General features: G+C 39.3%; 1 protein-coding gene and 1 non-coding gene across 3 annotated transcripts; both read right to left on the minus strand.

The window, feature by feature from the left end:
* Positions 1-4,473: 4,473 nt before the first annotated feature.
* LOC123862612 (small nucleolar RNA SNORA63) lies at positions 4,474-4,604 on the minus strand. The gene has a single exon (XR_006795305.1). It is a non-coding gene; the product is annotated as a small nucleolar RNA SNORA63 (small nucleolar RNA).
* A 4,910-nt stretch (positions 4,605-9,514) lies between these two features.
* On the minus strand, positions 9,515-23,624 carry EMC7 (ER membrane protein complex subunit 7). Of its 2 annotated transcripts, XM_045900414.2 has the most exons (5): positions 23,310-23,614; positions 19,207-19,326; positions 14,172-14,310; positions 12,380-12,460; positions 9,515-9,972 (listed from the first exon to the last, which is right to left on the minus strand). In XM_045900414.2, exons 1-5 carry the CDS (start codon positions 23,540-23,542, stop codon positions 9,820-9,822), a joined length of 726 nt encoding a protein of 241 aa, XP_045756370.1. In that variant the 5' UTR covers positions 23,543-23,614; the 3' UTR covers positions 9,515-9,819. The 2 variants fall into 2 exon arrangements, with proteins under 2 accessions (XP_045756370.1, XP_045756371.1); XM_045900415.3 differs by lacking the exon at positions 19,207-19,326 and having other exon boundaries at positions 23,310-23,624.
* Between the last annotated feature and the right edge of the window lie 2,877 nt (positions 23,625-26,501).

Raw genomic sequence — 26,501 nt, forward strand, 5'->3', positions numbered from 1 at the left:
TTAATCGTCTGCCTTCTGCTTGGGTCATGATCCCAGGGTCCTGGGATTGAGCCCCACATCCGGCTCCCTGCTCAGTGGGAAGTCTGCCTCTCCCTCTCACACCCCCCTGCTTGTGTTTCCTTTCTTGCTGTCTCTCCCTCTGTCAAATAAATCAATAAAATCTTTAAAAAAAGAGAAGCTTAATCGACTGAGCCACCCAAGCAACCCAACACCTAGTATTTTTTAAATACATGTTTGCCTCGGGCTTTCCTGGCCTGAAAAATGCATGAAACTAAAGAAATGAAACCGGATTTTTTTTTAATTTTATTTTATTATGTTATGTTAATCACCATACATTACATCATTAGTTTTTGATGCAGTGTTCCATGATTCATTGGTTGCGTATAACACCCAGTGCTCCATTCAGTACGTGCCCTCTTTAATACCCATCACCAGGCTAACCCATCCCCCCACCACCTCCCCTCTAGAACCCTCATTTTGTTTCTCAGAGTCCATAGTCCATTCCGCTTAGAAGCTCTCAGGAGCACAGTCTTTCTGGTCTTTTTTTTTTTTCCCGATTTGATTCCCAGTTCCTGGGCTACATGCCAAGATTATATTCCTTCTAGAAAGGAGTCTTTCCCAGCCTGGATAGAGACTAATCCCCCTATTCCATAATCCAACCCCTTCTGAAGGATAAAGGTCAGGCAGGAATGAAGAAATTAGAGTTGTCGGTAGGATCCTACAAGGACACTTTCGAAATCAAATACATATAATCACACACATATTACATACAACTTGTAGTGAGGACAGAAAAGAGCCTCAGGTTCAAGGTGGGGGCAACCAGTCCAGAGCAGGAGGGCTGAGAAACCACTAGGAGCTAAGAGCCCTCTGAGAGACCTTGAAGAAGAGCGGGAACGTCCTTCCTAACCAATCCCTCTCAGCTCCAAAACAGATGAAAGGAAAGAGAAGCCATCTTTATGTCACAGACCCCAGAGGGATCACACTATTTAAAGATCTGAGGTAGCACCAAAGGTGGGTGGGGAGCAAGGCAGGAGGGGAGGCAAGGCTTGTTTTCTTCCAATTAACATTATCTTAATATTCTGGGGACCCTGACATTTTTACTAAAGATTCTGGGCTTTGGGGCGATGATTTTCATGTACCACAGTTTGCTCAGAGACTGATCAGTAGTAAGTCACAGCCGGGTGACGATGGAACTCCACACACAGGATTCTCCCCTATGATTTGTCCTGAGAGGAGCAAACGTGTCCGTGGCAAAATAAGGCAAATTCAGGCCCGCAACACCTCCAGGCAGCCTCTGCCTGCCCCTCCAGGTGCTCTGCCCTCCTCTGGAAGTGCTTCATTCACCACACTTGTTCTTCCAGTGCCTTCAGGGGCTGACCTCCCTCCCACCTCAGCTCAGGCTGGAAATCTCCTCACTCTTACCCCACTTCGCAGCCTCAGCCTCGTCAATTCCCATATAGTCTTTCATCGTTCCTCACAGTTCACCTTCTCAAGGAAGTGGCCCCACCTTTGCCCTCTACTCTCCCATCTAGGTGCCCGCGATACAAGCTTTTACAGCACCTTGGATTTTCCTTGGAGCATGTATCAAGGTTTTCATTACACATGTGTATGGGTTTTGACTGACGTCGATTTCTCCCATTAAACTCTAAAGCTCTGAAACCAGAGTTCATGCTATAGAGCCTAATCCCCCTATTCCATAATCCAACCCCTTCTGAAGGATAGAGGTCAGGTAGGAATGCTATTTTGCTCATGATTGTGCCCCCTCACTAATAACCCTTGACACATGAAATAGTATAGATGCTTCACATGTATTCTTTACCAAGTAAGTATGTGCATACCCTGACATAGGAAACAGTTGCAAGGCAAGGTTCCTGGGTTTTGTGGGGAGTTTTTTCTGGCATGACTCGTATCTTTGTGGTTCCTGAGTAGTAGCTTAATTCACCATGGGTCTCCAATCTCTGTCTTTGTCTAATGATTTGTGTTGGGACTCCAACAATACATGCTGAAGCTCTATGTGGCAGCCACCCCAGAACTACTGTAGAAGTTAAGATTCCTTCTACCCTTCCTTGCGGACAGGACTGTTATATTAGGAATGCCTTACAGTCCAAGTATTTAGGGTCCAGAGAAGTAAAAAGTAATCCAATAAAATGAAGTGCTATAATGGCTTAAGCGCAGGCAGGAAGGAGGACAAAAAAGAGGCTCTTATTGAAGCCGTGGAGCCATCTGGAAGATTTCTGTCAAAGGTGATTTCCACACTAAGTCCTGAAGAAGGTGTGCGAGGTAGACAAGGGAAAGGGATAGAGGTGGGGCAGAGTTGAGAGGAAGAAATAATTGATAAGGCCCAGACTGGGGGCACCTGGCTGGCTCAGTTGGTAAAGCATGCGACTCTTGATCTCAGGGTTGAGTTCAAGCCCTACACTGGGCGTGGAGCCACTAAAAAAAGAAAAAAAGTGAAAAAAAAAAAGAAAAAGCCCAGACAGACGCGAGAGTGCACATAAAGCATCCAGAGGAGAACTGCGGAAAAACTCAAGATCTATGCTGGGAAGGAAGTGCAAGAGGTAGGTCTAGAGGGAACGTGGCCGGGGGTCTACCTGAAGTCAGACACTCAACCAGCTGAGCCACCCAGGTGCCCCAATCATTACAAACTTTTATTGAGGACTTATGCATAGGGTTAATGTAAATATTAAATGAGATAATACATGTAAAGTGTTCTGAAAAGTTCTACTCATGAAGTAGATATTTCCCCCATTTTACAGTTAAACCTTCGATCTATTTTACACGATAAAAATGAGGTTCAGAAAGGTTAAGGAACTGTCCCAAGGTCATATAATTAGTAATTAGACCCATTCATTCAAGATGGGTGTGCAGGCAACACAGCCAATTATGTATTGACTGAGGGAAAAGGAGGGGCTTTTAGCAAGGAGATCATTTTGGTTAGTTCTGGAAAAGTGTGTAAATTAAGTGCATTTTTTTTTTTTTTAAGAGAAAGAGAGCATGTGCAAGTGGGGACAAATGATTGTGGGGGGGAGGGGCAGAAGGGAGAGAGGGAGAGAGGGGCAGAGAGAGGGAGACCATCTCAAGCAGGCTCCACGCCCAGCGCAGAGCCGGACTTGGGGCTCCATCTCATGACCCTGACTGAGATCATGACCTGAGCCAAAATCAAGACTTGGACACTTAGCCAACTGAGCCACCCAGGCACCTCATGTAAATGAGGACACTTGGATTCAAGTGACAGAAACCTACTGGAATTAGCTTCAGTAAAACACATAAACACTACATTTTAAGACAGAATAGTGCTCCATGGAACCTGAGGGCAAGAATGCAGGCATCTCAGCAAAGTGTTTGAACAGTTCTCAAAATTCATCTTCCATTTCAGCTCCTTTCTATGTATCTGCTCCTTTCTATATTTTCTCTTTGGAACTTGTTTTCTCTTTTTTTGTGGTTTGCATGATAGAATATATAGCCATGAACACCCTGCAAATTTGTATGTTACCATTTCTCCTCTAGTCCCTCAATTTTAATTTCTAATTCCCAAGGAACAGCCGTCGGCCCAATCTGGGTGAGATGCCCTTCCTGGAAAAATCAGCCATGCCCATAAAAGCAGGGCCACCTGCCATGAACACAGCTGTTGGGAGAACACTCCTGTGGGATACATCCACTCTGCAGGGGAGAACCAGTTACAAGGGGCAAACTGGATGACAACTCAACAGATAGATGCACATTAAAGGAAAGAAATTGCTTATTCTAAGAGTTTAGTTTTTCTTCTCCCTTCTCCACAGCCTAATTTTGTCGACATGTCTCATTTCCTCCTCCATAAAATATTGATCCTACCATTCTTCACATTCTGGGAATAATGTAATTCACTTTTTGGGACAGAAGACTATCAGGTAGGTGTAGATCTAAGTCATCCTCAGAGGTGACTTTTTGCCCAATTTTCTGAGAACTCCAAGAAAAATAAACATAGTTACTAGCATTTCACAATTTTGTTTCCTAGGTCAAGAAATTCTTCACAACTGGGGCGCCTGGGTGGCTCAGTCGTTGGGCGTCTGCCTTCAGCTCGAGTGGTGATCCCAGGATCCTGGGATCGAGTCCAGCGTGGGCTCCCTGCTCCCCGGGAAGCCTGCTTCTCCCTCTCCCACTCCGCCTGTTTGTGTTCCCTCTCTGTGTCTCTCTCTTTCAAATAAATAAATAAAATCTTTTTTAAAAAAAAGAAATTCTTCACAACAAACAAATTCCTTCTGCTGCAATTTTTTTTTTTAAAGATTTTATTTATTTATTTGACAGAGAGAGACACAGCGAGAGAGGGAACACAAGCAGGGGGAGTGGGAGAGGGAGAAGCAGACTCCCCGCTGAGCAGGGAGCCCGATGTGGGGCTCAATCCCAGGACCCTGGGATCATGACCTGAGCCGAAGGCAGACGCTTAACGACTGAGCCACCCAGGCGCCCCTCAAGTCAGTGTTTTACTTGGTAAACATGTCTGAGACCATGCATCCCTGGCTGCTAAGCACCATGGCGGACAGGGCTAGAAAGGTAACAGCTTTATTTTGAGCAGGGGGCAAAGACAAGGCAGCACTTTATAGCTACATTGTAACTAGATCCTGCATTCTTCTGCTGCAATTTAAGTCCATCTCCTACCTCAGACTTCATGGAGTGGTAGGAAGCTAATCAGAATTGGCTTTAAAGGGATTAACAGGCATTTGAAAACTCCTCAGCATTCTCTACCAAACTGCAGAAATTACATACCCTTCAATCCTTTCTTAATTAGATCTAATTAATATAGTCATGAGGTTAGTAGAACCATTTGTATAGACAAACATGAGTATTACTCACTGGCAGCTTTTCTCCAAACTTCTCTGAGTGTCCGATTCTAGGGGATAAAACTGGATGCAGGACTCACCTAGTCAGGATAGACGATAAGTAAAGGGTTAGGGTAGAGACAGCGAGGGAAGGGATTCAAGAGGCCTTCACAGAATCCACTGCAAGAAGAGCAAGTGAACTTCCATGGACCTGAAAGCTTATCTGGCAGCTACTCTATCCATCACTCTCTGGGGTCATCATGGTCTCCGACCCAGGCATTTGCTATATTCTTCGCGGGCTAGATTCCTTAGATTTGTAGATGCCACTGTTGATTCTGCTTACTTGTGGCTCAGGGTCAACATACTGCCTTCTCTGATCCAGTACCACCCAAGCACCCCTGAATGATCCCATTTCTTACTCTGCATGCCAAATTTTCATAATTAATTCTAAATATTTTCTAATTTTTTAAAATAGTTATTTAGAAATATGTTTTAAAATACTCAAATATAGGGGTGACTGGATTCAGCAGCCAACTCTTGATTTCAGCTCAGGTCATAGTCTCAGGGTCTTGGGATTGAGCCCCACGTCGGGCTCACACAGCTGGGAGTCTGCTTAAGGATTCTTTCTCCCTCGTCCTCTGCCCTTCCCCACAGTTTGCACATTCTCTCTCTCAAATAAATAAATCTTTTAAAAAATAAAATGCTCAAATAGATGTAGTAGGAGCTCAGTAAAAGTGAGTGGAATAGCGGCACCTGGGTGGCTCAGTCGTTAAGCGTCTGCCTTCGGCTCAGGTCATGATCCCAGGGTCCTGGGATCGAGTCCCGCATCAGGCTCCCTGCTCCACGGGAAGCCTGCTTCTCCCTCTCCCACTCCCCCTTGCTTGTGTTCCCTCTCTCGCTGTGCCTCTGTCAAATAAATAAATAAAATCTTTAAAAAAAAAAAGTGGAGTAAGTTACTTACATTCATATATATGGAAAATTTGGTATCTAAGGAGGTACACATATGATTCTTCAATTACTAGTTTATTAAATTTTAGCGGGGGCGCCTGGGTGGCTCAGTCGTTAAGCGTCTGCCTTCGGCTCAGGTCATGATCCCAGGGTCCTGGGATAGAGCCCCACATCAGGCTCCCTGCTCCGCGGGAAGCCTGCTTCTCCCTCTCCCACTCCCCCTGCTTGTGTTCCTGCTCTCACTATGTCTCTCTCTGTCAAATAAATAAATAAAATCTTTAAAAAAAAAAAAAAAATTTTAGCGGAATTAAATGCCCTGTCAAAAGTTTTCTATCGGAAATGCTGTGCACAGCTAGTTTTTTATGGCTCTACCCATTCCTCTTGTTTACTACTTGACCCTCTTAATTTATTTACTCCTCCTTGTTCTCAGGCTTGCTTGCCTGGCTGGCTCAATCCCACCAGACTGTAGCCATTATGAATGGTGTCAGTTCCCCTCCGCTCCCATAATAGTCATGTTACAAAGGGAAAAGAGATAAGCTACTATTTGGTGCTACTGGAGGGGGGATTTTTTTTTTCTAAAATAGCTTTTAATATTTCAAGAATATTAAAACTGTTCATAATTTATAGGCAACATCTGAATTTTGCAAAATCCATCTTCAAGTTCTCCTGAATAATTCAAACACTTTTACAAATTGAATATTCTCACATACCTTACAAATTAAAAAATAAACTCTGACTCTAAATGATGACAATAATCACACCTAAAATGCTAAGAGAAGAGCACAATACAACCAGGTCCTGTCTCAACATATTCCTTGAACTGAACTAAAGGACCCAGCCACTAGTTTCTATTACATTACCCGAGATTAGTACTTAGCAGAATTTTTGTTGGGTTTAAATACAAAATGGCACGTAAATAATTGTAAACATGCAAAAATAGGTCTACATGTAACCTAGAAGGCAATAAACAAAAATGAAAATACTTGGTTTAATTTTTTCTTCAAGATATTTAACAAAAATGTTTTCAAAAGATTTTTTTTTTTTTTTAATTTGAGCACTTCCTGAAAGTTTGAGTAACTACTTAAATGAAAAAGCTCTCCTGTATCATTATTGGCATTCCTCATTAGGGCCTTGAAACCCTTCTAGTTACTGAAAAGTATGTTGAATGGTTGCTTCTTCCCTCCTGTCAGAGGAAACATAAGAGAAAAATAAGATACTTTAGCACTCTGGGGAGGCTAGGTAAAATCCTGAATTTTTTCAAAATGTTAACCAGACTCAGGGTGAGTCCTGAAGTTTTTCACTCCTAAAAAAGTGCTTGAAAACTTGGGAGCTATGGATCCTCCCTGGAAGTCATTCTGAGCACTCAAGAGTTCCTGGCAAGAATGACCAACAAAAATTTATTTTGCACAGAACCACTACTCAGGTTTACATTAGTAGATGTGAAAAATTTTAAAACACAAGGTTTATATTAAGAAGGAGATATACATAAACTGAATCTAAGAAAGGCCCTAAAAAGCAAAATAATACTTTGCCTTCAAATGGGGAACAGGAGAAAGAATCCAAGGAAGTGGAAAAGAAAGAAAAACATGGCACTGATATATGGTTCTTACGGGTAGGAAATAATAGGACCAGATTAAAATTATAGTGGAGTAATTTTAGACCTGAAAAGGAATTTACAGGTCTAATCCAAATCCCTCAATTTACAGATGAGGAAACTTGAGGCCCATTTATTTATTCATTTAACAAACATTTATTGTGTGCCTACATGCTCAATGCTGGAAATACAACAATGAACAAGACAAGACATGGTTCAAAGAGGGAAAGTGATTTGCCCAAAGTCACAAAGCAAGTTAGCAGCTAAATGGGCTCTTTGCACTAATATTGCCTAATAAAATACAATCATTTCTTCATCTGTAAGCACACTAAGCCTTTGATGAAGGTTCTATGCAAAGATAAGATTTTCATATACAATTGATATAACATTCTGTAATATGATAGGGATGTCTATATTTTATATTGAGATGGTTTTAGAATCTATATAAAATAACCACAAAGTTTCTTAATTAGCTACATGAAATGATAATTTCCTTGGAAGTGCTAATTTTTTGGTCATTAGGTATTCTATGGGCAAATTTGGACAATCCAAATTTTGAAATTTTTCAAGATGATTTCCAGTCATACAACTATGACTCTCACTATATTTTGTCTCCTTTAAATTGCAACTTTCATTCAACTAGTATTCTAATATTTTAGTTACTTTCAGTAAATGACTCTATTTTCAAAGACCTACCTAGTTCTTCCATTAACCTAGTTCTTCCATTAACCAGTTTACCTACCTTAATCATTCACAGTTTAACCAGTTTGGTAACTTTAGCATATAATTAACAAACAGATATAGTTAATAAAATGTCCTGTATCAGAACTTACATCTTTTTTTTTTTTTTTAAGATTTTATTTATTTATTTGACAGAGAGAGACACAGCGAGAGAGGAAACACAAGCAGGGGGAGTGGGAGAGGGAGAAGCAGGCTTCCTGCCGAACAGGGAGCCCGATGTGGGGCTCAATCCCAGGACTCTGGGATCATGACCTGAGCTGAAGGCAGACACTTAACGACTGAGCCACCCAGGCACCCCAGAACTTGTATCTTTAAAAGAAAACTTACGAGCCTTATTTCAAAATGAAGAATGGCACCTACACAAAAAGGAAAACAAGAGTTTGGAATCAATTTTTGTTGTTGTTGTTATTTTTGGCTGATTTAATAACCTTAACAAAGCAATAGGGGAGTACTTTAACATAGAAGAGGATAGGAGACCTTTACTAGAGAAGCAATACTATAGTTTCATAGTTCGTTTTTAATTAAAATAAACCAAAAGAAAAGGTATGAAGTTTTTATAACTTATTGAAATAAAAAGTTTTTGAGATAATCCTGATTGGAAACTAATGTAATCTATATTCCAATAAGTCCGAGAATGATGGGAGAGATGAGGGGATTTAAAAGCTCCCTGTGGGGTGCCTGGGTGGCTCAGTCAGTTAAGCGACTGCCTTCGGCTCAGGTCATGATCCTGGAGTCCCGGGATTGAGTCCCGTATCGGGCTCCCTGCTCAGTGAGGAGCCTGCTTCTCCCTCTGACCTTACCCCCTCTCATGTGCTCTCTCTCGCTCATTCTCTCTCTCTCAAATAAATAAATAAAATCTTTAAAAAAAATAAAAAAAATAAATAAAAAGCTCCCTGTGCTATACTACCAACGTTATAACATGGAGCTCCAAGGTTGATTTTCCATCCTCAGTCTCCAGAAGGCTCTCCTACTGCTGCACTTCCTTCCCCTGACCATTCATTCCCTGTTATTATTTTCCTTCCTCCCTCCATAATAAGCTCTATGGAGGACAGGAACTGTCCTTATCCATCTCTGAATCCTACCCTGAAGCACAGCACATTACTGATACTCAATAATGAATCCCATAGAGGGGAACCAAAATTTAAGAACTGATAACTACTCTCATTCATATATCCGTACTCTAAAACTAACTGTAATAACAAAAATTAAAACTGCATCAGGAACATAGGGGAATGTTAAATGCAGGGCAGGGCTGACCACTGTGAAAGGTCTGGCTACACAAAAAATCATGGCGCATGCAGCTCTAAAAATATCAACCACTTCTTTTTAAATAGGAAAGGTCAATTTCAAGCCTCATGTAATGAAAGAAGAAAACTGCCTGGAATAAAAGAAACATGAAGTGAAGAAGAAATGACAAGATCATTTTATCTCTGGATTAAGACATTTTAATATACATAATGTATAGTACTTCATATAATTTATTAATGTCATTTTCTATAGGACACTGTAATTAATTCAGTGACATCAATATTGACCTCATACAGACAAAAGATGAAAGCTGGGTTTTCTTGTGTACCATGTACAAAAACACGTGCTAGAGTTACCACACAGGACAGGTGTAAGAGATCAACTTTAAGGATGACTCAAGTTTACAGTAGTTGCTTCACACGGTTTCCCCTCAAGACTTCGATGCCACCCCAGTGATCCATGTTTGTGCAAATGTGATCTCCAACTGTCCAACTACCTCCTTTTGCCAGCCCCACTTTTGCCTGTTTTACTGCTGCCGCTGCTAGACTTGCCAGAAGATTTTGAAGAGAAGAGTCTTGTCATGAACTCAGAAACATCAGGCAATTCATGGTTGGAATTCAGCATATTCATCGACTGTTCCATCTCCTGCAAGAGGACAAAGCACAATAATAGGAAAGGCACTGGGATCCTTCAAGTCAGCTAACAACTAAGACTTCCATTACGGAAGGAGAGGAATAGAACAAATAGAAGCTACTGGTTCTCAGCAATCCAACAGCCCTTCAGAAACTATGTTTCATACCTCCTTTATACTACTAAGCATTGTGATCCTTAATTAATGTCCAATAAATCTTGCATTGGGTTTGATCCAGCTTATGTTTTCATAAAGGGTATTTTCTATGATTATATGTGATCATATTCTTGCCATCTTATTTTATGTCTGCTGATTAAAATACTTTCTTACTGTTTTAATGTTTTTTTTTAAACTCATACTTTCTTTAGATGCATATAAAAAAGAGTATCAGTCTTTAATTATATACTAAGGTTATCAGAAATGTTCGGAAAATAACTACATATTTCCAACACTTCATTCCTAAGGCCTTAGCAGTAAAATCTGTGAATACTATTATGGCTTGAGTGACCTCAATCACAGCATCTAAAGCGAGCAATATATGTTACAAACAAATCACTGGCAGGACCTCATAAGGATTTGGCACTTTTATTTTGAGGTTTTGTCCTCTCTCTATTGAGCCAACAATCTATAAAGTACTATTCCACCTTCAATAATATTAGTGTAATATATGCTACATTTGAATTTTACATTAAATTCTAAAAGTGAATTTAAAATTGTATTAGGTCACACATTAAAAAAAATTGCAAATAGTGTATTATCTATCATTTAAAGTTGAACACCACCCGGATATTATTAGGCTTTCTCCCCAAAGGTAGAATTTATACATGGATTCTCGAGGAGAAAGTGCTTTTACAGATATGGCCAGGAAAAGAAACATTATAAGCATAAATCAAAACTGTTAACATGCTCTAATAATCAAGAATTAAATGTATATGGTAAGAGGTCTTGAGACCCTACAAAAATATCTCATCAACTCTTATTTTTGAATCTCTTCAATTCTGAAGCTCTTGGATAAAGAACTTTTTACACTGCTTACTATGTGCAAAGCACTTTGCAAGGAATGAACTTTTTGATCCAATGTGACCTCCAATGCTTCCTTCTATTGATACCACAGAGTTAAGTGGCTTAACAGATACAAGAATTACATAGGATATATACTTTCTGACCAACACTGAAGCAAAAATGTCAAATTTGACAATGAGACATTCTAAAATATAAAGCTGTCTTTAATCATGAAGCTTTTTCTCCTATTCCAGCTTGCAATAAATGCCTTGCCTTCTACAGAACTTAATCACCTACTACCTCAGCAAACATTTTATTTATTTATTTATTTATTTATTTATTTATTTATTTATTTTTAAGATTTTATTTATTTATTTGACAGGGAGAGACACAGCGAGATAGAGAACACAAGCAGGGGGAGGGGGAGAAGGAGAAGCAGGCTTCCCGTGGAGCTCGATCCCAGGACCCTGAGATCATGACCTGAGCCGAAGGCAGACGCTTAACGACTGAGCCACCCAGGCGCCCCATTTTTATTTATTTTATGTGTATCTTATTTTCCCATTTAAAACACACACTCTCTCACACATACACCCACAATCCTCTGATGGCAAGAAGAGGGTTTATAAATCCATGCTATTTCCTACATTTAACTGGATTCTGAGCTTGTTGACAACAGGGATGATATACAATTCATTTTTGTAGCCCCAGTATCTATAACCTAGATATCAATTAACAAATGTTCATTCAGCAATGAATAAGGTGTCAATACATCAGTGTATTACATACAATGGAAAAACCTGGAACTGAGGAGATTCTTGATGGTTTCCAGGTAGGAGAAAAATAATGGTTTAAAAAAATTCTGAAGATTTTATGGAAGCCCATATTTGAAAGAGACAAAGCAGTGGCCCTAAATTTGAAGCATCTTACTTGGCAACTCCCCCTGCCCATTGCCGAACCAGTATGATTTTGTGGTGAAGAGTCTGGAAGCCACTATTCTATTTTTCTCCCTTGGTTATCAGAATTTGTGTGTGTGTCTGAACACATAAACTAAATGTATACTCTGAAGAGTTTTATAAAATAAAGGTAAATCGTAAAAAGCTATCACTTTGCAAACTATATGGATTGGGACACCATCTCAACTATTTCACAACTGAGGCACAAAAAGAGTCGTACTAAGCAGAGTGTTTTAGCTATATGAAGAGACCCAGGATTTTATTAGGCAGAATCATCTGAATTTATCCGGTCCACTGGCAACAACTAATTAAATGCCAGGAACATGATACTATGTTAACATAACCTCTGAATGAATTTGGCTTGGGAATTAGGATAAAGCTGAAAAAACCCAAGCCATTCAGCCACAACAGCTGGTTCAGGCGTCAGAATATGGTTCAAAAACCCACACAGGGGCAGTCATCTTACCCGTCTCATGTCAGGATCACTTGTATTGACCACTTTGGGCAGAAGCACAAATATCAATAATGGAAGAACCATCATCATAACCTGTGGAAAAAAAAAAAAATCCAGAAAATGTTTTTCCCACTTAACAGAAGAATAAAATCTACACTTAACAATCCATGATGAAATTAAAGATTCAAATGTTATATAGGAATAAAACTACCAGCACCACCTCAATTCTCCTGACCCAGCCCTGTTGATATAAGGTGCTCCTCAATGTTTGACTACTGTAGAGTCTAAGAGCCTTATCTATGTAGGTTTGGACTTTAGAGACACCTCACTTCATATTTGTGCCACCTATCATTTTGCAGAGTTTACAATTTTATATAACACAGTTTGTTTGTGTTATTCACTTTCTTGAATCTGCAGTCTGGCATTAAGAATGATGATCCTGGGGGCGCCTGGGTGGCTCAGATGGTTAAGCGTCTGCCTTCGGCTCAGGTCATGATCTCAGGGTCCTAGGATCGAGTCCCGCATCGGGTTCCTGCTCAGTGCAGAGCCTGCTTCTCCCTCTCCCTCTGCCACTCCCTCTGCTTGTGCTCTTCTATCTCTCTGTCAAATAAATAAATAAAATCTTTAAAAAAAAAAGAATGATGATCCTGATGGCCAGCTGGGATCTTTCCAGATGACTTCGTGGTTCTTGCAGGAAATATTACATTGACCCTCTAATTAATATACATCCTCTCGAGCCTGCAACATAGTACTAGGTGATTACTTTAACAGATCAGTTTTGAAAAATACCTTCGAAGCTTCTAGCACTAGGTATGTTTCCATGGAATTTCAGAAATGAGAACATGGAAGATATTTCTTAAAAAGCTTTGGAGTTTCATTGCTGATTTCTCCTATGTACTCTACCCTCCTGCTTCTTTATGCCTGATAGCAGATTCTAGGTACTAGTTATTCCTCTCAAAAAATGTACAATCCCCCAATATTCATGTTTGTGATTTAAATAGCTATCAGCAAGGAATATGATCACCACTTAGAAAATTTCAAGATAATAATTCAACTTCCAAAAGCAGGAAAAAAAGAAGTCAATTTGTTTCTAAAGAATGTATTTTTTTTTTTTAAGATTTTATTTATTTATTTGACAGAGAGAGGGAACACAAGCAGGGGGAGTGGGAGAGGGAGAAGCAGGCCTCCTGAAGAGCAGGGAGCCCAATGCGGGGCTCGATCCCAGGACCCTGGGATCATGACCTGAGCTAAAGGCAGACGCTTAACGAATGAACCACCCAGGAGCCCTAAAGAATGTATTCTATTAGTGTTTTATTATTAGTGGACACCATAATATCAGTTTCATACCAAGTATTTAAATTATCACAGAATAATTTCTCTGTTTACTACACACGTGAAAAAAGGAGAAAAACACTTAGTCAAGCCATCAATAGAGGCTGATCAATAAATGATGGCACATCCATCAGTGAACTAATATGCAGGTAGTATGAAGGATGAGACTGCTAACTACACATGTGACTTACCACATACTCTTATTCCATCTGCATTTTAAAACATTTCATCATAAGTACTTATCCCATTTCTGTTGCACATTTCATTGTCAAATCAACCATGCAATTCTCACTACATTCTTTTCATTATTATTCCCAAAGCTACTATTTTCCTGAAATCAGTAAACTATTTGCAATTATCCTTTCGTCTAACAATCTGACCTCCTTTCTTCCTCACTGGGGTTAGACATTTTCAACTACCTGGAATCAAATTAGAGATTAGTAAAGATACTTAATTGTAGCATGATACATACCATTGGGTTCATTAGAAAGTCTGTCCAGCCCCATGATTCCCTTTTAATAAAGTAAGAAGGTGGGCCTGAAGATTTCATTTGGAGAGGATAGGGCAGTCTGACCACTTCTGATGTTTTGATGTAATTCACGTATCTTGCTCTGATAAAGCCAGATGAAAAAAGCATCACTAGTTTTATCAAGAACATTACTAGTTAAAAGAATTACTCATAATTTTTATTTTTTTTATTTTTTTTATTTTTATTTATTTATTTTTTAAAGATTTTATTTACTTATTCATGAGAGACAGAGAGAGAGCGAGAGAGAGACAGAGGCAGAGGGAGAAGCAGGCTCCCCGCGGAGCAGGGAGCCCAATGCGGGACTCGATCCTGGGATGCGAGGATCATGACCTGAGCCGAAGGCAGTCGCTTAACCAACTGAGCCACCCAGGCGTCCCAAGAATTACTCATAATTTTTAGCAGTACCTTTAGCTTTTTCCAAAATCCTTTGGCATCTAAACTTTTGATCTTAAAAATCTGATCCAAGTAGCTTTATCTATATTTCTAAGGTATTTAGCAACATGTAGAGAAAGAACACTAGACTTGAAATCAAGAGACCTAATTTCTAGCTGTGGCTCTGTCACTACGTAGGCCTGTGGGATTAGACACGTTCTTCTCTGGTTATATGAAAAGTTCTTTTAGAATTCCTCTAGCTCTACAACTCTTTCATTATATTTAATAATAAATTAGTTTTGTTACAAATGTACAAAAATGCTGGATTTTACTTTGATTGTTGGCATTAATAAACACACCCAATTTTCAAGTCGATTTTGCAGGAAAAAATCCTGCAACAGTGCCACAGGTAACACTGCATCTTCACCAGAGATGCCACTAATTTTAATTAAAACGCTCACCCCTATTCACACATGTTCCAGTTTACTTTTTGAAAACTGCCTCCCCACTGCTCACTCATTTCCTTTCAGAACTTCTGTTTGACACCTGTTCAACCTTTTCATTCTCTACTCGGGCATCTTGTTAAATTCTTTCACAGTGTCCATTCCGTTATGTGTACTGGATTCTGGGTAAGTTTTTTTTGATCCATCTTCCAGTTCATTAAACCTCTGTTCAGTTGCTTAACACATGCATTGAGTTATGTATTCCAAAGCCTATATTTATTGGAGAAGTTCTATTTTATTTCTTCTTTCATAGATCTATGGTCTATCTTTGTAGTATCTTACTCTTACAGCAATAAATCTTTTGTTTTAGCATTTAAATATACTTTGAACTATTTCATAGTCCATATCCAATAATTTTATTATCTAAGGTTCTTAGAGGTCTAATGCATCTGCCGATTCAATGTACATTGTTTTCTTGGGTATTTGGTAAGTTACGTACTTTATTTATGTATGGGCCTGGACAGAGAGTATCTCCCTGCAGAGAGATTATGCATTTGTCTCCACCAGCAGTCCAGGATTATGACCAGGGATGATCTTATTAATTGCATGGCTTGAAAGTTTCTGGATTATGCAGGAAGTAATAAATTCACACCCCAAATTTCAATGAGGGTAGGACAGCGACTATTAAATTTCAGGAGAGATTTTTCCCTCCAAAAGGCCAGGGCCAGATTGGGAGCCTAATCTTTTGGATTTTAGTGCCAAGGGTCAAAGGGGGAATCAAGTCTTAGATCTAATTCTGGCTCAAAGCAAGCCTAAGGCTTACCTCTTGCCTACATACTGCTAATAAAATCTAAGCATTTTCTTTTTCTTTTTTTTTAAGTAGGCTCCACGAACTTAGATCAATACCTGAGCTAAGATCAAGAGTCAGATGCTTAACTGACTGAGCCACCCAGGTGCCCCAAATCTAAGCATTTTGGTCAGAATATCAAAACCCCCAGGAGGGAAAGTGGTTTATAGTTTGTCCCCCAAGGATTTCCCTTACTCCTCTGGCAGCTATACATTTAAAAGGAAATGTCTGTCATATGACCAAGCATGCTTAGAAAATATTGGTCAAGGGTGCCTGGGTGGCTCAGTTGGTTAAGTGACTGCCTTCGGCTCAGGTCATGATCCTGGAGTCCCGGGATCGAGTCCTGGATCGGGCTCCCTGCTCGGCAGGGAGTCTACTTCTCCCTCTGACCCTCCCCCTCTCATGCTCTCTCTCTCTCTCTCTCTCATTCTCTCTCTCAAATAAATAAAATCTTTAAAAAAATAAAATTGGTCAAGAATATTAGGATCTTATATGAATCCCCATCTGCTCTCTATTCTGTCCCACCCACAATTATTAAAATGATAACGGCCTTGTTTTTTACCTATGCTTCAGGCATCCAATCATCAGGAACGGAACTGAGAATATGAATCCCACTGCTGCAAACAGGCTAAATGCTAAAGCAGGAAGTACTCTTTACCCAAAGCAAAAAAGCTTTATATAGAGAAAAATATTTCCACTTGCTTACTCAAAATTTAGAGCAAAAGTAAATAAAAATAAATTATAGTTTCTAATAGACAAGTATCTCCTTTTAACAACTCTCATTTCCTCCAGTATTTAGTGTTTTTGATATTTATGTATGTATTTATTTATTTATTTTTAAAGATTTTATTTATTTGACACAGAGAGAGAGAGAGAGAGATCACAAGTAGGCAGACAGGTAGGCAGAGGGAGAGAGAGAAGCAGGCTCCCTGCTCAGCAGGGAGCCCCTTGCGGGGCTTGATCCCAGGATGCTGGGATCGTAACCTAAGCTAAAGCAGACGCTTAACTGACTGAGCCACCCAGGCGCCCCGTGTTTTTGATATTTAAAAAAAACCTGTTAAATGTGTATATAATGTATAGTGTAATCTACACACCCACCCATCTCCAAGCTTACAATTCTAAAATATATAAAAAGTCATTAAGTCCTTTAAAATTTTACATACTATAGGATTTTATCTATATATTTTCTTATGAATCTTTATGCCTCTAAAAAGAAGTGAGAAATTTGATACCTAATGAGGTTCATCTACTTTGAAAAAAATCCATTTATTCTATCAAAGAATATTTATAAACATATTTACAAGACATTACCTTCAATTCAAGCTTTACCCTTGCTCTAAATAGCTAACAGCAAGAAATATGATTAGAATTTCGACAAACTAGACTATTCTAAGACAACAATTTAACTTCAAAAATTGGGAGGGGGAGTAATTTTTTTTTTTTTTTTAAGATTTTATTTATTTGCGAGAGAGAGAATGAGAGACAGAGAGCATGAGAGGGAGGAGGGTCAGAGGGAGAAGCAGACTCCCTGCTGAGCAGGGAGCCTGATGTGGGACTCGATCCTGGGACTCCAGGATCATGACCTGAGCCGAAGGCAGTCGCTTAACCAACTGAGCCACCCAGGCGCCCGGGAGTAATTTGTTTTTAAAGTTTATTTTTAGTGGCATCATTATATTAGGTTTGTTTTCTTTTTAATTTAATTTTATTATGTTAGTCACCATACAATACATCATTAGTTTTTGACATAGTGATCCACGATTCATTGTTTTCGTATTAGTTTCATGATAATATCAAGAATTTAAATTATAATCATCTCTGTTCACTACACATGTTAAAAGAGGAGAAAGAAAACCCTACCTGTCCATCAGTAGGCACTGGCATCAATGGACTAATATGCAGCTGCTATAAAGAATGAGACAGCTCTATGTGTGACTTACTCTATGTGAATTACAGCATATTTACATATTGTACTTTTATCACTTTCAATGTCCAAAAACAAAAGGCAAAGAAAGAAGAAAAACATTTTAGGCGCAAACACTAACTGAAATGTAAATATTATGGTACCAACTGAACATATCTCTTATGTCAGCTCAAGTTGGGGTCTGTACAAATCAACCTAAATATTCTCAGCACATACCAAAAAGGTGAGTAATAAAACAGAGCTCCTCAAATCCCAAAATTATTTTTGCCTTTGTAAGACCTATGCTTTATTACTGTAACATGGAGTTATTTTGTGATAGCTCAAAGAAGAGACATTACCATTCAAAATTCTTTCATATTTGTCACCATACTTCAATAAAGCTAGAAAAAAATAAACAAATAAATAAAATTGTTTCATATACTTCCTGGTCAGATTAGACCAAAGAGAATACTACTAGTATGGGACAATAAAAAAAGTAAGTAAGTAAATAAACTGGGGAATAACAGAAGGAATAACTGTGGACATCTACACAACGGATTCCAACTTCAAATGGATTTGTGGTATTCTATATTCACAGACTGAATTAGTCCAGCATTCTTTTCACCTCAACTTCAAAGCATATGTTCATCTACTTAAAAATTATACTGTGCTTTTTTCTTTTCTTATCATGATCCTCACTTTGAGATGAACTACACAATGTAATCTATTGTTTGCCCAAAAAATACTAAATTTCCGTTGTACACTAAATATTTCAGAAAGGAAGAACTGTAGAAATTTCTAGGTCAATACAACTATTAAGTAGGTATTATCAAAATATCCCAGTGAAAAACAGGTGGTGAATAATATTTCTAATTTAGAAAGGTTAAATTATTTCCCACTCTAATAATCATATTTCCTTTTTTTTAGGATGTCTTTTTTTTAAGATTTATTTGTCAGAGGGAAAGAGAAAGAGATCACGATCTGAGCCGAAGACAGACACTTAACATATTGAGCCACCCAGGCACCCCAATATTTTTTCAATTATAACTTCCACAGGGCTTTTGCCCTCATAGTAGATAATCTTGCCTCTTCTCTATTATAATCATATTATATTGATTATATATAATCATAAAATCGTATTAGAGCTTTAAAATAAATTTTGAGGCAGAGCAGGAGGAAGTTCAACTCTGCAATATTACCAATGCTCATATTAAAATAAGGATATTTTGGGGGGCCAGAGGGGAAAAATTTTAAAAATTAGGGTATTTTTATAAAAAATAAAAATAAAAAAAGGATATTTTATGGGATACCTAGTTTAAATGAGAAACTTTTCAACCCTAACTATAAATTCTAAAAGGAATATAAGAGGTATTCAGTAGACTCGTCTTTTGTAAAAACTAAATCAGGTGCCCTTACCTCATTTTTCCTTTTGAAGTGATATCTACTCGGACAGGATCAAACCTGTAAGCTGGAGATATAACTTCCACTACATAAGATCCAGAAGGTATATCATGAACCACAAAACTCCCATCTGTCCTGGAAGAATGAAAATCATATTTAGACACTTCTGATCAACAGCCTGCTTTTTTCTTATGTTCTAAATCTAAATCATCTGTTAACTCCCAAATCAACCACCCCGCCCCAATCGAATGACATAGAAATTAACAACAAAAAGTCCCCAGACTGACAAGAATTGTCCTCACACTTCAGCTTCCATAATCACACAGAAACTGTTCTGAAAATACCCCAGAGAACTCCACAGGAGCAGGGAATCCTGACATAGAAAGTACTTCTAATTCCTTTATGGGATAGTTGATAACAGGAGCACAGTCTCAATTTTGAAGCCATGTCTTCATTCACGAGAAATTATCAATATACATTATTACTACATTAAGGTTCCAGTTTTGCCAATCCCCTGCAACAAGAACTTAATTAAAAATAAACGGCTTTTTTTCTAGTTTTTGCTTGCATTTTGTTGTCTTTCTTTCTAACAAGAAGGTCATCAAGTACCATTTGTTCCACTTGTTACAAATAGTTCCCATTTACTTTGGTTACTTTTGTTTGGATATATGTAAGTTTCACAGGTTTATGTAGTAAAAACTATCTGCCTTTTCCATACTGATTTCTTCTAAACCTAGAAAACCATCCCACCAAGAGCGGATAACTTCAGGTTCACAGATCCAAATCAATTTGTTTTGATAATGAAAAGCTGACATCTGAGGAAAAAGAAGTTTCTGTTTCAGGAAAACAAATGATCCTAAAAGGATCTTCTTTGTCAGAGAAGTCCCAGGATCATAATACATTAAATAATGCTTCTTAAATCACTGGGCTCTTTCAGAGCAGCTGGGTGGCTCAGTTGGTTAAGCATCTGCCTTCAGCTCAGGTCATGATCCCAGGTCCTGGGATCGTGTCCCAGGTCAGGCTCTCTGCTCGGCGGGGAGTCTGCTTGTCCCTCTCACTCTCCTCTGTGCTCATTCGCTCTCTCAAATAAATAAATAAAATCTTTAAAAAAAATCATTAGGTTCTTTCACAGCTAAAGGAATAATTGATTCTGCCACACCCACAATATTTACTAAAAAATAACAGGAAAAGATATTCCTTGCTCCTTCAAAGTACACACTGAACTAAAACAGAATTGAAATGTAAACATCAAGTTAACTTATTCCTGGGCTGGATGTCTTCACTGGCCCTTCACACCCACTCACCACCCTTCAACTCTTTGTAGACTGGAGGAAGGAAAGAAAATGAGCTTAGTGTCCCCCAGCTCTCTCCCTGAGAGGCCACCTCTGACTTGCTGTGTCAAGGAACATTGCTCCTCTCAAGGCAGTCCTTTCTTCCCCTCTAGGTCCCAGGAACCTTTACCTCCCCCACTTCCTTCAGGCTTAGAGGTAATAGTAGCCTTGAAGTTGTAAACTCTAGAGTACTGTACAATCTGGTTGTTTCCCCACACCATGACTACAATGTTTAATCCTTTCCTTAGACTTTCCTTGAATTATTCTAATTTGGGTGTCTTCTGCTTCTTGATGGGACCCTCAGTGAACAAATTTCAAAACTTTTCTAGATCCAGAAAAAGAAAGAATTAAACTAATGACTGTGGACTACAAGCAACAGCAGAAGTAACTACCCAAAGGAAAAAGCAAATCTATTTTTCACCATAAGGTAAATATTTTATTTTAGAAAGATAACATATAAATTTTATAATGAAATTTTAAAACTTGGCTTTAAAAATGTACTCTGCAATATGTAAGCTTTGTTGGATCTTGATTTGAAAGAATTACATAAAGCATTTTTGAGATAAATGAACTGGGTATTAGATGAAATTGTAGCATTATTACTTGTTTTATTAAATCAATAATGGTATTGTGGGGGTTTTTTAAGCCCTTACCTTTTAGAGACACATAATAATGCTTTTTCAAGGGAAATTATATTTAGGGTCATATTTAAATATTCTAGAAAAAAAATAAATGCTGTACAGAGGAGACTCAAACAGAACAGTAGATTGTGATGTGATGGGTACCCAAGTATTCACTATTGTTTATTTTAGTGTATGTCTGCAATTTTCCATAATAAAAAGTTCCCAAAAAAAGGATAGTGCATAATCTTCTACATGAAAAAATTGAAAAACACCTAAATGTCCCCAAACAGAAGACTGGTTAAATAAATTACGCTTTATATACACAGTGATGAGGGCAAGAAGTGGCATGAAGCATCCTCAGTCAAAACTGCCCTCATCTCTATTAGCCAAGACCCAAGCCACCTCCAACGAGACGAACTGTAAGTCAAAACTGCATGCCAGGGCGCCTGGGTGGCTCAGTTGGTTAAGCGACTGCCTTCAGCTCAGGTCATGATCCTGGAGTCCCGGGATCGAGTCCCGCATCGGGCTCCCTGCTCGGCAGGGAGTCTGCTTCTCCTTCTGGCCCTCCCCCCTCTCATGTGCTCTCTCTCTCTCATTCTCTCTCTCAAATAAATAAATAAAATCTTAAAAAAAAAAACAAAAAAAAAACCCTGCATGCCAGTTATGCATAACAAGTACAAGACAATATACTATCCCTCTTACAAGTTTCCTACCATAAGTTCCTCATATTAATTCTTAACCTTTCTACAAACAAATGGAAGAACAGGAAATGGTATCAGAAACTGCTCACAAAATATTAACTGGAAAAAAAAACAGATTACAAAGTATTATATATTGTATTCTACTATTAAAAACAGGTCATATGATTACAAAAAGGCTGTAAAAATACAATAAAATGTTAAGTCTTGTTATCCCTAATTTCTTATTTACGTTTTCTTCAATAAACATATTACTTATACATTACTTTAAAATAAAAATAAATGCTTTTTAAAAGAATTGAATACTGCAGAAAAGAGAAGCCAAACGGTCAATTTAGGCTAATTTCCCAAGGTCTGAGAGTTTTTTCATTAAAACATCATTACTTGGGGCAAACCCTAAAGAATGCCCTAACAACAGATTTGTAAAGACAAATAGTATTAAAAGACTAGCGTCTCATTATCTATTAATCTGAAATTCAAATTCTATTCAACAGCACCTGGATGATCTGAATACTTGCAAATCCGATTTAGAAGTAAACATCCAAATTTAAGATGTCTGGGTTTCAAATACCACTTGCTGGTATACAAACCTATCAGAGAAACACCTTCTTTCCTAAATATTTTCTTTCAGTTCACAGTTTCACGTCCCCAGTAGCCACTGAAAGACTTAAAACATCACATTTGTGCCTAAACATCTGAAAAGCAGGCTGCTGCAAAACTGGAGTGCTAATAAATTCACCACATTCTTTAATATAGACTGAAATCCCATTTTTGCTAATAACTAGAAAAGACAGAAGCATGTAAGCAAATGTGGAGAAACCCCAGTCTCACACAAACGGTACTGTGATGTTGCAAACCCCTCGATGAATTCAACTGTAAAAAAGAACAACAATCCCAACTCCAGGCAAAAAAAAAGAAAAGTGCTTTGATTAGGGACTTCAGGGCCCATTAATTTGAGAAGCAGCAACATTAGCCTCCCAGTCTATGCCATCATAGGAGTCCTTTGGGTTTTAAGAATTCCCACTTGCTTAGCATCTTTTTACACAACATCAAGCTGCCAAAAGACTGGAGTGAATGCAAAAAGTGGCCAGATTCTAGAGAAACCAAATGAGATGCAAAGGAAAGAATTCAGCATAAAACAAATAAGGGGTCCACCTGTCTCCAGGGTCCAGGAGGGGTCGACCCCTACAAGGCAAAAATGGAGTTGAAGAAAACGGATCCCACTGCTCCGGCCCTGGGGCAAGCACCTGCCGCTCTCATTTCTGAGGTACAGGGAATGGGTGATGGGGAGAAGAGGGGAAAGCGTCGGGCTGCTTCCTAAGGTCTCCCGGCAAAGACCGCTATTGGAGCCCACCCTTTCACCCTCCGACAGCGACGTCGTCAGCTCTTGACACTTGGCTCTCCTATGGGGAATTCCCTTCCGGCTTCCACGCCAACCGCTTTCCCGCTGCCCGTAAGATGCTCACTTAAGGAATCCGACATGCTCTTCTCCGTCTACCAGCACTCGGGCCGCCGAGATCCAGTCCTGGGGCTTCACTCCTGGAACAACCGCACGTCCCTCAATCTTGAAGCGATCTCCTATGCCGACCCCAATCCCGCCTGACCCATCGGCAGTAGTCCCAGGCAGCTCCGAGCTCTGGGCATCCCCTGATAGCAACAGCAGAAGGACGGAAAAGCAGCCCCAAAGAGCGGCCGCCATGACAGCAGCTCTCAGCGGCCAGGCCGGCAACCCCGGAAGCCCTCCCAGCCTCCTAGGTGTCGTCGGCGCCGCCGCCGGCCGATGTCGTCATCACTACGCGCCGTGCGAGGCGGAAATGAGGCAAGGTACGGCTGCGAGCTCCCGGCGCTCGGGATTGGAAGGCGGTCTGAGGAAAGTGTCAAGTGGCTCTGGAGGGGGCCGCCCACAAAGCGGAAGCGGTGAGGTGTGTGTTGCTGTGCCAGCCGCGATCGCGCCTGAGTAAAAGACCTTGAGACCGAAAGCAACGCTGATCTGAAGTCGTATCTGCAGATGAGGCTCCGGCTTCAGGAGAAACGGGTCCAGAAGAGAGCGTTTAAAAACGTTTTAGAGATTCCCCAAGACGTATGAGATGAAAAGACTCCCATTGGTGTGTTTAAAGGAGATAATGTCTCTGTATAGAAAATAGCTGGAAAGATACATGAACTGTTTACTAAGGGTTGCCTCTGGTGAAAAGGGAAAGAGTTGAGGGACATTTATCTGGCACGACACCATTTGTTCTGTTTTGAATGCTTTCCCGTGAACACAACGTTAGGGATGGGAGGACCTGCCAATCCTGATTATGGGGACTAAGCCAGGATTTCAGAGATCACCTCCAATCTTTTCATTTTCTTGATAGAAAGGGAAGTGACTTGCCCAAGGTTTCTGTTGGCTATAAACGTTGTCCTCTCGGAACCAATCTCTGATGACAAATCTCTACGGAAGATTATCGAGGGAAATGCCCTGTGAACTCTTAGACTTAGCCTCCCAAAGAAAAATAACAAAAAAAGGGATACGAGAGCCAAGTCGTCTGAGCCTCTGGCAAGGGGTAGAGACGCAGCACCTGGGGCCACACCATACTCTATATTCTGAGCATCAGCAACGGTCGGTTAGAGGTACTTTGTCTCCGAAGGCAGCCATTTCTTCACAGTTGATAGCAGAGCTACTGTAAAAAGATTATCATGTGCTACAACCCTACCCACTACCACCACCCGTCAAAACTACACTAAACTATGAAGTAAACTTTCACTTTTCTAAAATGATACAAAATTTACAAATATGCTGAAATAAAAATAGCTTCATCCCTAAATATTCTTATATTCTTTTACATATTCTTGGTGACCCTGCCTTGTTGGTGTCTTAGACACATGTTCAATTTGATTAGGAGGTAATCAGTGTTGGTCTTAATACTGTATGTATGAGCTGGGGAATTTACTTTTTTATAGGGGCCAGAGTGGAAGAGGACCACCAGCAAACAGCAACTGAGCTCCCCATTTCTGCCTTTCTCTTTGTTCCCCTACCTTATTGTCACTCTAATACCAACAAATCTAATGACCTGAACCCCTCAAATGCCAGCTTATACCTCCACAGGCATAGATGGAGTAGAGAAGTCTAATTAATGTTTTCTGGTAGTGTGAAATACTATTATCTCTGGTGTTTTCTAGGAACTGCATAGGTATTCAACTCGAAATTATGCAAGAGTTAGTCCATAATGTATCCCTTGGACTCATGCCTTATAAACGAAACTATAATTATAATGAAATATTTTAGAAAGATTGTATACTGGACTTGATCTGTTTGCTCAGTCACATCCACTCTACCCTTCACTCTCCTTTGTGTCTTAGAAGGCTGGATCTTGAAGGATTGCAAAAACTTGGTTCCTTTGACTTCTGGGTGGTTGTAATTGGGTTCAGCCAATAGGAGGTGTATGGAGGACACCTCATTCAGTTTCCCTTACTTCTGCCCATACTTGCAAGAAAGTTTAATGAAGGGATAATTTACAATAACCCCTTCAAGTCTTTCATCTATTTCCTGCCAAGATTTTGACCCATAGATTTCAAGCAGACCTACTAACCTTAATTATGGAAAATACTGTTAAAGTGAGAGGTGATCTGTTTATTATCCAGGGCCTTTGATTTTTCTCTCTTCTTTTTTTGCTGCCTGGCTCTTGGCTTCTTCATATCATGGCCACAAGGGGGTGAACAAGGATAGGGACAGAGACAACACTCAAAAACCACACAAGGCATTTTTATAAATGTTGGATTGTACCAACAGAGGTTGAGTCTGGGTTTTACAGGTAGTATTTATTTTCTGTTTTAAAAAGGTGTTAACGTTTCTGATTTTTTGCAATATTTTTATAATATAAATGTTTTATCAATATAAATTGCAAAAATATAAAGCTATTTTTAAAATAAAGAGAGAAGCTAACATTGCTAAAAATATATAATAGAATTTACTTTGAATTCTTATAATTTGAATAAGCCGAAAAAATGGTTGTCATCCTTATTGATTTTTCATGAGCATCTTTGATGATGATTTTGGTCTTTTCCTCCCTGTCAGTAATTTGCTTGTCAGCATCTTTCAGTGTTAAGCTGTTTTCCAAACAATTCTTCATAATTGTTACAGAAGAGGTAGTAAGTTCCAAGGAGTGACTCCAAAGTAATGAGGATTATATCCTTCTCTACTTCTCTTACATTTAAGTCAGTGGGTTTGTTTTTTAAAAGTAGAATAATAGGGCGCCTGGGTGGCTCAATTGGTTGAGCGACTGCCTTCGGCTCGGGTCATGATCCTGGAGTCCCGCATCGGGCTCCCTGCTGAGCAGGGAGCCTGCTTCTCCCTCTGACCCTCCCCCCTCTCATGTGTTCTCTCTCTCATTCTCTCTCTCTCAAATAAATAAATAAAATCTTTAAAAAAAATAATAAAGTAGAATAATATAGCAGAATGCTTGGGAAACTTCAGCTGTGCCAATCCCCAAACACCCTGCTATTTGCTTTAAGTGATTTTTGCCCTCTGAGTTCTCAAACCTCATTTACTTCAAGTAGATTAGGCAATCTTTTTCACTCAGGTAAACTGGAGCCAATTTCCTTAATATCTTAAAATGCCCATCATCCACTAGTTAGGTTGAAATCCTAACTCTTAAAGTGGTGGTATTAAGAGGTGGGGT

This window comes from Mirounga angustirostris, unplaced genomic scaffold, assembly GCF_029215605.1.
Source record: "Mirounga angustirostris isolate CCGP_5_RB_7025 unplaced genomic scaffold, mMirAng1.0.hap1 SCAF_9, whole genome shotgun sequence".
Classification (NCBI taxonomy): domain Eukaryota; kingdom Metazoa; phylum Chordata; class Mammalia; order Carnivora; family Phocidae; genus Mirounga; species Mirounga angustirostris.

Coding starts and splice junctions, on each gene's coding strand:
- EMC7 (XM_045900414.2), bottom strand. CDS start 23,542: ATGGCGGCCGCTCTTTGGGGCTGCTTTTCCGTCCTTCTGCTGTTGCTA. Junction 14,311..19,206: donor ACTTCAAAAGGAAAAATGAG/GTAAGGGCACCT, acceptor TGGCTTTATCAG/AGCAAGATACGTGAATTACA. Junction 9,973..12,379: donor GTGATCCTGACATGAGACGG/GTAAGATGACTG, acceptor GTCCTCTTGCAG/GAGATGGAACAGTCGATGAA.